Source organism: Gobio gobio (genome assembly GCF_949357685.1).
Source record: "Gobio gobio genome assembly, chromosome: 11".
Lineage (NCBI taxonomy): Eukaryota > Metazoa > Chordata > Actinopteri > Cypriniformes > Gobionidae > Gobio > Gobio gobio.
In genome coordinates, this window is record NC_137104.1 from 9,039,849 (window position 1) to 9,051,318 (window position 11,470).

Consider the following 11,470-nt stretch of genomic DNA (forward strand, 5'->3'; position numbering starts at 1 on the left):
TAAAAACCAGCCTATTTTGCATCCAGTACAATTTAATAGTCTTTACCTCTGTCCATAACATCAGCTGCTCCTTTAAGGAATTGTTCACTTCTGCATACCAAAGGAAGTCCTAAAAGATAAGCATATGTAACACATTTTGAGTTGTTATTTAGCAATCAATAACTATGATGGATCAAGTCTTGAATATGAAATGAAACTTTCTGCTTCACCTGAAACAACTAATTAAAATACTTACCACAGTGGAATCACCATCTATAAAGGGGATGTTTTCATGCTGGAGAAACAATTGATAAAAACAGGAAAAAAAATATATAAATGTACTCATAATAAAAGACATATTTATAACCGTTATTTCAGTTATCTACAGTACATTTATGATAAAGGATTAGCATTAAATGCATTATACATTTATAAAATGCATTATCCTTATTAATTTTGAAAATAAATATTAAAACATTTTACAAATATAATTACAAATATATAATATATATATATAAAAAATATTAAAGATTATGAGGCACGGATAAATAACTCATAAACACTACAACTTTCATTAAAAAACAAAAAGAATGGTTAATTTTGATTTCATTGCGATTTTAAATCATGTCAAATGACATGACTCCAGTCACATCAGTGGCCTAAAAAAGTTATTTTATCTTACATCAAGTATGGGTCGACATAAATTAGTAACCCCATAGACCCTTTTCACATTTCCGGGTTTCTCAGAGAGGAAGTCGTCATAGTTGGGTTAAATATTATAGTTGTGAATGAGAGAATACATTAAATATTTTGTGTGTGCCCATTTGCTTGAAGAGCAAAAGAAAACGCCACAATAGTGTTTTCACAACTTTCAAAAAGAGGGAAAAAAAACGGCAGTCAAAAGAGAGAAATATGTTCATTTTCACTCCCATAGAAGAAATATTAGAAACACCCTCACAGCAGCGGTTTGTAATTTGATGCAAAATTAATATAATACAAAGTACTAGTGTTATAAATGTACATACATAAAAAAAAAATTTTTTTTTTTTAAGGATTTACGATATTGATGACCGTTAAAACGCGTCATCACAGTCTGAGAAAAGGGTCTATTATCATAAACTTTTACTTTTAATAAATAAATCATGTCTAACAAAAGTCTTAATTTATTTTTTTTATTTTTTTTGAAAAAAAAAAGAAAAAAAAAGGTAAAACATTATTGCATGCCGGTTAACGTCTATAAACAACTGCTTTTGACTGAGGCATATTTTGAAAAACCAGAGGTAATCTTGTGGTAAACAGGAACAATTACACCCTTTCCTTTTTATTTAAATACAGCCTTTGACTGGCGCAAGTATTAAACTCACAATTGCTTGGCCATCCAACAAAACACTACTTTGAGTTTTACTCTGGTTTGAAGTACAGTTAACCAAAAGTTACTGAAATGAATAGTAACAAACCTTGTTTCCAACTTCTTTCACCTCAGGATTCATCATTTTAATGAAAGAATAGAAGAGCTGACGTATTCTAGAGTCACCTACAAAAGCTATTCTCTTCTCTCTGAGGCAAAACTTTGCTTCACTGAAAGACAACAAAAGACTGTAAATTCCAGCCCACATATCTACGTCATTCATTATTTATGTACATTGACAATGACAACATGACTTACGTGCTTTTGTACTTGTGTAACATACAGCCATAGGGCTGCCATACATTGTCCCCTAAAAAACGTCCACTGGATAAAAGCCAGTCACATGTGTCCCCGCCTGAAAAAAAACATAACACATAATGATAGTGAATAAACCAAAATCAGGAAAGGGTTGATTTAATTTCTTTGTTAAAGAAATTCTGTTATTCAGCAAGAATGCCTTCAATGTATGGAGGACAACAAGTGTCATGGAAATAGTAGCCTAATAAAGCATTTAATTAACTAATAACTAATTGTACAATAAAAATATTTTCAAATTAGTCATTTAATCTATAAATAAATAGACTAAATTGCTAAACAATTCAATATTTGATTTTTTTTAATGGGCAATAAAAGCAGTAATTATAAAAATAATTTATAAAATGAAATTTAAATCCATCAATAAATTATTCAAATTAAAAAGGGATTTATAAAAAAACAATATGTTTGCATATAAATGTGTCTTTGCAGTGTTTGACACAACCACCCTACAATGATGAATTTTTTAATCCTCAAAAAGCCTGAACACTCAATAATCAAGCCGTTTTAATTTTCTGATTTTCAAATCGCGCATTCCAGCGGTATGTTATTCCTAGATAACAATGGCCAAAGTGAATAACACACCGCTCATCCAGGTACTACGAGTTATCTTGACCGGTACTACTTATATGCTTAACCTGTCACTCCGCTGTCATTGACTGTCTGGCGCCATCTTGTGACTGAAAAACACTTAACCGCCACGGGTTACAATGGAAGACTTCAAGGGTTTCACGGTCAGAACTTTACTTTATAAAGTTTTAAATATGGATATTTTTCTTACACAAACGCATCGATTCACTTCAGAAGGCCTTTATTAACCCGCCGGAGCCGTGTGGAGCACGTTATTTGACGGACAGATGCATTTTTTATGGACTTATGGACAGAGCTACAATTACTGCTATTATAAAGCTTGGATTAGCCAGGACTTTTTTAATAAAACTTAATATAATTTTATTCGTCTGAAAGAAGAATGTCATATACACCTAAGATGACTTGAGGGTGAGTAAATCATGGGCTAATTTTCATTTTCAAGCGATATAATGTACATCCAGCCGGTTCAGTGTTTACCCTAGAAATTTTTCCAGCAGCGGTGCTGTTACATGCCGGAGGTTGTTACCAAGCCACGCGTCGGGGGGTCCGGGGGCATGCACCTCCGGAATAAATATATGTATTTTTTTTTAAATCTTAAACCATGACTTCTGGCAAGTTTTGTGGATAGAAATAGACATTTTGAACATTAAAATCAAAATTAAGCTTTTCATTAGTTTAAAAGGTGACTAGCTTATATCCTATTTTACTTCAATAACCTACAGGGACGTGCAAAAAGTTCCTAAGGGGCAAGGGCTCAAATGTAAGAAAGGGGCAATATGTAAAAAAATAAATAAAAAAATAGTGTTTGGATACTATTTTATGTTTTTGCAAAAAGTCTCATGCTTATCAAGCCTGCATTTATTTAATCAAAAATACTGAAAAAAAAAACCCAGTAGGCTAATATTGTGAAACATTATTACATGTTTTTTTTTTTTTTACCTTTTTATGAATCAAATATATATGATTAATAAAAATGTAAAAAAAAAAAAAAAAAGAGCATAAGCATTTTAAGAGCATCACATATACAAGAGCTGCAAGTAATTTTCTCTTTGCCTTTTGTTGTTTGATTCACATTAATGGCTCAATCGTCACCAGGTTTATTAGATGCCGCCCCTTTAAGACGCAGATCTAATATCATTCTCCCATTTATTTCTCCCAACTATTTACGCCCATTTAAGCTAAACTGTGTTTAAGTGAATACTCTCCAAGCCTGTCATTTTGAGATATAGGCTATTTTGTTGTGTATTTGATGGTTTAGTCGCGCACACGAAGCATAATGTTGCATTATGTGCAAGTCGGTCCGTTTCGCAGCGTGCGTACACACACACACACACACACACACACACACACACACCCGCCTTGAACTCGGAAACAACGTGTATTGCGCGGATTATTGTGCTTTTCATTTAATCAAACACGTTCTGCAATTTAGCCAAAGTGAAGAGTGCATTTGACAACAATCACAGATTGTGCTGAATCTGACGTTAAAGGCATGTTTGGGGAGAAATGACAGCGCGCACTATGAAGGGAAGGAAGTTATGCTAGATGATGCGCGAGCATAGTTTATAATAGTTTACCTCATATCTTCTTTTTTTAATCCTTGGAAGCGAAAATAAAATAAGATTAATGTGATATTGTGTAAGTGGAAGCAGGCTACATTTTTGTTTAGTTCTCTCTCTCTCGTACAGTGTAAGTGAATGTCGAGATCATGTGAAGATTTTGCACTGGCGCTGAAAATCCAGCGCTGCGCCGCTGTGAATACATTGTAGGGGAAACACTGCGGTTGTTATCGCAGAATAAACCCCTTCAGAGTGACGCAAGACCTGAATCCCTCTGTCGCTTCGCGTCTGAGTCTTGATCAGCCTATCTGGGTTTATTCTGCGATAACAACCAGTTAATGTGTTCCCAGCATTAATCATTTAGCTTCTCCTTTTAGCCTCTCTGTTTAGCATTTATGTGACATTTTGGGCCTTGCGCTGGTGAAACGAGGTAAAACAATGCAAATTAGCCGTGGTAGGATGGATTTAACAAGCTCTCTGATTGCAATCACCAGGCAAGTCATGTGCAGACTGCAGACGTATGTGATTGATGTGAAAAAGAGAAGGTGATAGAGAAATGCAAATGGCTAACGGAATTGCCCTTTTAATTGCCTGACTAAAATTTGAATCCATTTACTAATTTCCCTTTTTAAATTGCATTTATTTGAAATTCCACTATTTATTCACAAATGCATTAATGTAATGTATTTAATGCTGTACTTATTGAGTGTTTTATGTTGTTTTTTGTAAATCCCTTTTTAATTTGAACCATTTATTGATGAATTTATATTTTATTTATAAATTATTTTTATAATTACTGCTTTTATTGCCCATTAAAAAGCCAAGAAATGAATTACTTACAAGTGAGTCTATTTATTTATAGATTGATTAATTAATTAATTAATTAATTAATTGTAAGCAAATTTATTAATGTCTATTTTTATTGTACTATTACAATAAAATCAATTCATGAAATGCTTTATTACTATTTCTGTGAGACTTGTGGTCCTCCATTTTCAATTGATCAAATGTGACAGTAAATACTTTTGCACTGTTAAAAATTCTATTCAAAAAAATGCTGTTCTTTAGAACTTTTTATATCAAAAAAATCCTGAAAAAAAATGCATCGCAAAATATTAAACAGCACAACAGTTTGCTACATTGATAATAATAAATGTTTCCTAAGCAGCAAACCAGCATATTGAAATGATTTCTGACGGATGATCTGACAGTCACTGAAGACTGAAGATTGCTTCACAGGAAAGCATTACATTTTAAAATATAAGATTTTTTCACTTTCAATCTTTCTCCTCCAGCATGTTCGATAACAGGATATTTTTTAATATCATACCAATGAATTTGAAATACTGGTCTAGCCAGTCCAAAGAGGGGAAAGTTGTTTCTTTAATTCCTTTATTATAGATGCAAAACTGCATTTCATTTGTATTTCAGATCATTTTAAATATACAGTAAGTAAATTGTATAAACCATAAAAAAATATAATTTTTAGAAGAGCTCATCTGGCTTTGTTTAAACAAATATGCACTGACTGCACAATCCCGAGATAGCATAATATTAGCAATTGAACACGTCTAAATATTAAGATGAAACCAATAATTGGTTTCCATTGTAAAAAACCATTGTATACCTCTATCTGTAAAATTCTGTTTATAGTAATAGCCATCTGTATATTATATTCATAGTACATATCCACCTGTAAATTCTGTTTATAGTAATAGCCATCTGTATATTTCACTGTACATATTCACCTGTAAATTCTGTTTATTGTAATAACCATCTGTATATTTATTCACTGTACATATTCACCTGTAAATTCTGTTTATAGTAATAGCCATCTGTATATTATATTCATAGTACATATCCACCTGTAAATTCTGTTTATAGTAATAGCCATCTGTATATTATATTCATAGTACATATTCACCTGTAAATTCTGTTTATAGTAATAGCCATCTGTATATTATATTCATAGTACATATCCACCTGTAAATTCTGTTTATAGTAATAGCCATCTGTATATTATATTCATAGTACATATTCACCTGTAAATTCTGTTTATAGTAATAGCCATCTGTATATTATATTCATAGTACATATCCACCTGTAAATTCTGTTTATAGTAATAGCCATCTGTATATTATATTCATAGTACATATTCACCTGTAAATTCTGTTTATAGTAATAGCCATCTGTATATTATATTCATAGTACATATCCACCTGTAAATTCTGTTTATAGTAATAGCCATCTGTATATTATATTCATAGTACATATTCACCTGTAAATTCTGTTTATAGTAATAGCCATCTGTATATTATATTCATAGTACATATCCACCTGTAAATTCTGTTTATAGTAATAGCCATCTGTATATTATATTCATAGTACATATCCACCTGTAAATTCTGTTTATATTAATAGCCATTTGTATATTTATTCACTGTACATATTCACCTGTAAATTCTGTTTATAGTAATAACCATCTCTCTATTTATAGATATATTTATATATATTCAGTACATATCCATGTCCTGCACTTATGCAAACGTTGTATATCCTGCACTTGCTGCTATTGCACTTCTGGTTAGACCTAAACTTCATTTCGTTGCCTTGTACTTGTGTAATGACAATAAAGTTGAATCTAATCTAATCTAATCTAATCTAATCTAAGAACAGTGCTATGCTTCAATATAAGGCACAGCATGCCAGGACTAGATTAACGATCAACCATGGATTACTGTAACTCGACCTATAAACTTTACTGAAGTTACTGAAATAGACTTGAAGTTGAGAATACTACAAACAAGTCAATGGATTTCAAAATGTAGTTAACTAACTACTTATCTATTTGGGAGCATTAGACACGCATGAGATGTAGCACTGTATATAAAAAAATAAATAAAAAAAATAAGAAAAAAGGTTGGTGTAGCCTATTTGGCGCTATGCGTCAAAGAAAACACAATAAAAAAAACCCAAGGCTAACTGGAAATGCAACGATGATGACAGGCAGGCTTTAACGTTACCTGCTGGGCGACAGCCCTGATTAGAGCGTTGCTCTGTTATTGATTAGCTAAAGTCTTTGACAGATTAAACGTGCTTAGTAATAAAAGTGCACCCAATTAGACACCAGTTTTAACAAAGCGGTCACAATTTAATTTAGTTTGCACGAGCAAAGCTGCATCTAGCAGTGACAGACACGCGCGCACGCTGACTGAAAACACTGAGTGACAGCTTTAGCATCGATGCTAACACAAACACGCAGCTCTTTCTCACACAACGCTACACAAACACTTACCTCCATAATGTCGAGAAACCGAGTGAAACACAGTGAGAAGGATGACGGCGGCGACAGACAGCAACTTAGCATTTTTTATGCTGAAATACTGATTTATTTCCCGTTTGCCTAGGCTATAGGCCAGGACCGCCATCTTGGCTCCTCCATGACAACAGGCAGACAGACGAGCTGCGGCTGAGCTGACGAAGGCAGAGCCGAGCGGCGCGTGCCCGCTTCCCGCGTCTGCCGCTACCTCAGCTTCAGCTTCTGCTGTCGCGAGCAGAGCAGGTTGATTGGAGTCCGATGCTGCGGTTGCATCAACTTTCATATCCACCTCTCAGGTTTTACTTTCTTCTGATTACTTCCAACTATCACCGGATTTCCTATCACAGCTCCTTTAGTTTCTTTATTACTTTTCACTGTCCTGCTACACTTGTTAAGCTGACCGAACACTTTCCCCTCTATTTCCTGAACTGCTAAATGTGCGGTTAACATCCAATAAGTTGTTTGATCAAGACAAACAATATGTATTTGCTATATTGACTCGTCCCTCTCTTTTCTCATCTGCAGGGCGAAGAACACAGATAATGCTTTCTTGAGCTCGCTATGTTGCACATCAAGTTGTTCTGGACGGGACTAAGTTAAATGTTGTGTTATGCAAATCGAGTATAATGCCAAACATAGTTGCTAAGGGTGTAAACTTGCTCGTCAATTATAAAATTGTCGAACAAACATTTCAAGATGATCTAATAGCTACACAAACAGAACTACCACCATTCTAAGTTAACTCATTCTTATATGATACTAACCAACTGACATATAATAGTTTTTTATGATTCCATTACTATTAAATACAATTCAATAACTGTTAGAACCATAGTTTCTTAAAGACAAGAACAAAGTAAACCTGCATGAATTAAGTAATATAAATTATGTGGCTCCCACCAAGTTAAATCCAGTAATTATCCAAGACAGAGGCGCTGAAGAAGCCAATTTGATTTTATCTGTATTCTTTAGTACCACTAGCCCTGCCCATGTAATAAAATCATGACTGTATTAAACATTGCCCTCATTTCCTCCCTCCTGTAGGAGTATGTGAAAACAAATGGGTGAACTTGAAGGTCAAGCCACACCCGAACCCTATCCCTAAACATAATTAGGCCAAGCTCCACCCATTAGGTCCACAGAGGTGGAGCTGGACTAACTCTAGTCTACCCATTGCATCCACAGAGGTGGAGCGAGCACCACTCGGAAAAAACACTGAGCCCCAGAAGTGCTGTGGACGCCGTCTTCTGGCAAGAAGCGGGACTTCATACATCAGGCCGTTCCCAGTACCCACACTTGAGATCTTTGCACTTGTCTACTTGCATGACGTATGTCCTGTTTTTTCCAAATATTCAAGTGGGTGTGAAGACCTCAAGTGTGTGTTGAACTTTAGATTACTCGATGGGACACGCTTATAGTGTTATAGTTTTTACAGAGTTTTATTTACACATTTAGATTTGTTTAAATAACTTTAAAAAAAAATCTAAATGTCTGTTCAATAGTTCCTGTGTACTGTAACAGGAATGATAAAAACAGTTGTAAATGTTTTACAAAATACACATACTCAATTCTGCACCAATATAACGGTTTAATATAATCCCAGTCACTGTAATGGGAAAAAAGTGCCCCAAATCAACTTGAATTCACCCTATCCCTCAGTTTCACAGGCTAGGCTTAAGCTAAGTCCCTGAAGCGCATGTTTTAGCTGTTTTAACTTAAAGCATCTTAAAATATGCAAGTGTCATTGTTTTCTCTCAAGATGCACAACAATGTTTTTTTCTAAGGCACGTTTTTTACGGTGGCCCAGTAGTGCACAACACAACAAAATTTAAAAAGCATACATAAGTTCACAACACAACGGAATGAAACCACAACACAACGAAATCAAGACACAACACAACGAAATCAAGCCACAACACAAAGAAAAATCCACAACACAACGAAATCAAGCCACAACACAACGAAAATGCTCCTGACCACTAGGGGACTCTCGGAGTGCGGTAAAGTTAGTTTTCCTTGCATTGTTCTATATAGATTCGCCAATCTTACAAATATTTAAACACTACGATCAGTTTTAAGTGTGCAGTTGTATATCGACATGAAATATCAATTAAAAATCACTTACGTGCATAATAGCTGCATATTTATACTCGAGAACGCTTTGACCCGCTGCCTCGGCGCTAAGGGAGCGTCTGCCAATTCCACCAAGTTGAAACATAATTTAATTTTCAAAGTCCAATGTTGTGTTGTGCATTATTAAGTCAATTTTACCAATACAATCAAGCTGTGAAATTTTAACATGTCTGTTTTTAAATGTTAAAAGTAATTTTAATTCATACAAATTATACGTTTCAACCAATTGGTGGAATTGGTAGACGTTCCCTTAGCGCGGTGGGATCGGGTCAAAGCATTCTCGAGCATAAATATGCAGCTATAATGCATGTAGGTGATTTTAAATTAATTTTTCATATAGATAAACAATGGTTAGCCTACATACTGTTAAAACTAATTGTGGTATTGATTTCTTTGTAAGATTGCCGACTCTATAGAACAGTGCATGACAACTTTACAGCGCTCCGAGTGCCCCCGAGTGGTTGGGAGCATTTCCGTTGTGTTGTGGCTATTTCGTTGTGTTGTGGACTTTTCGTTGTGTTGTGGCTTGATTTCGTTGTGTTGTGGATTTTTCTTTGTGTTGTGGCTTGATTTCGTTGTGTTGTGTCTTGATTTCGTTGTGTTGTGGTTTCATTCCGTTGTGTTGTGGATTTATTTCGTTGTGTTGTGAACTTATGTATGCTTTTTAAATTTCGTTGTGTTGTGCACTACTGGGCCACCGTACGTTTTTAGATACTTAAAGATACTTAAAGGGATAGTTCACCCAAAAATTAAAAGTCTGTCATCATTTACTCACCCTCAAGTTGTTCCAAACCTGTATGAGTTTCTTTTTTCTGCTGAACACAAAAGAAGATATTTTGAAGAATTTTTGTAACCAAGCAGATAGAGCAACCATTGACTACCATAGTAGGGGAAATAAATACTATGGTAGTCAATGGTTGCTCTATCTGCTTTGTTACAAACATTCTTCAAAATATCTTCTTTTGTGTTCAGCAGTAATAAGAAACTCATACAATTTAAATTTTTGGGTGAACTATCCCTTTAAATGCCCTAATTGAACTAAGGCCTAATCCTGGCTTAATCTAAGCCCTGTCTTTAAAACCATGCCTTAAAGGGATAGTTCACCCAAAAATGAAAATTAGCCAATGATTTACACACCCTCAAGTCATCCTAGGTATACAGGTGCTGGTCATATAGTTAGAATATCATCAATTCACGAGTTCACACTTACAAATAATCGGATAGTAAATATAGTATACATAATAGTATGCGTGGTAGTATGCGTATTTGGCGTGCTGTCCGAGGAGAGGGCTCCGAGCTCGGTATTTGGCCCGAACCCAGAGTACTCCCCCCGTATCTCTGGTTAGGAAGTAACCAGGTGAGTGTGAGGAAGATGGGGTGGTGGAGGGATGCTGGGAAACTGTCAAAGAACTTTGGTGAGTTGACTGGGTATTTATGTAGTCCTGCCCTTGTGCTGATTGGGTAGACATGTTGATTGCTGATTGCTGACAGCTGGTTTAAATGATGTGATAATTGGATAGATCATTTGAATGTGTTCCTCCCGAACTTTGTTAGTAAAACATCATAAAAATGATTTATTTCACTAATTCCATTCAAAAAGTGAAACTTGTATATTATATTCATTCATTACACACAGACTGATATATTTCAAATGTTTATTTCTTTTAATTTTGATGATTATAACTGACCACTAAGGAAAATCCCAAATTCAGTATCTCAGAAAATTAGAATATTGCGAAAAGGTTCAATATTGAAGACACCTGGTGCCACACTCTAATCAGCTAATTAACTCAAAACACCTGCAAAGGCCTTTAAATGGTCTCTCAGTCTAGTTCTGTAGTCTACACAATCATGGGGAAGACTGCTGACTTGACAGTTGTCCAAAAGACGAACATTGACTCCTTGCACAAGGAGGGCAAGACACAAAAGGTCATTGCAAAAGAGGCTGGCAGTTCACAGAGCTCTGTGTCCAAGCACATTAATAGAGAGGCGAAAGGAAGGAAAAGATGTGGTAGAAAAAAGTGTACAAGCAATAGGGATAACCGCACCCTGGAGAGGATTGTCAAACAAAACCCATTCAAAAATGTGGGGGAGATTCACCAAGAGTGGACTGCAGCTGGAGTCAGTGCTTCAAGAACCACTACGCACAGACGTATGCAAGACATG

At 35.0% G+C, this 11,470-nt stretch overlaps 1 protein-coding gene across 1 annotated transcript in view; it reads right to left on the reverse strand.

Annotated features, from left to right (window-relative positions):
• Positions 1 to 8,175, reverse strand: part of casd1 (CAS1 domain containing 1) — a 30,117-nt gene extending 21,942 nt beyond the window's left edge. The window contains exons 1-5 of the mRNA XM_079828828.1: positions 7,148 to 8,175; positions 1,646 to 1,742; positions 1,437 to 1,557; positions 236 to 274; positions 47 to 109 (exon numbers count right to left, since the gene is read on the reverse strand). Coding sequence (XP_079684954.1) covers positions 47 to 109; positions 236 to 274; positions 1,437 to 1,557; positions 1,646 to 1,742; positions 7,148 to 7,454 — 627 coding nt within the window. The 5' untranslated portion in view covers positions 7,455 to 8,175. The remainder of the gene's footprint in view (positions 1 to 46; positions 110 to 235; positions 275 to 1,436; positions 1,558 to 1,645; positions 1,743 to 7,147) is intronic.
• Between the last annotated feature and the right edge of the window lie 3,295 nt (positions 8,176 to 11,470).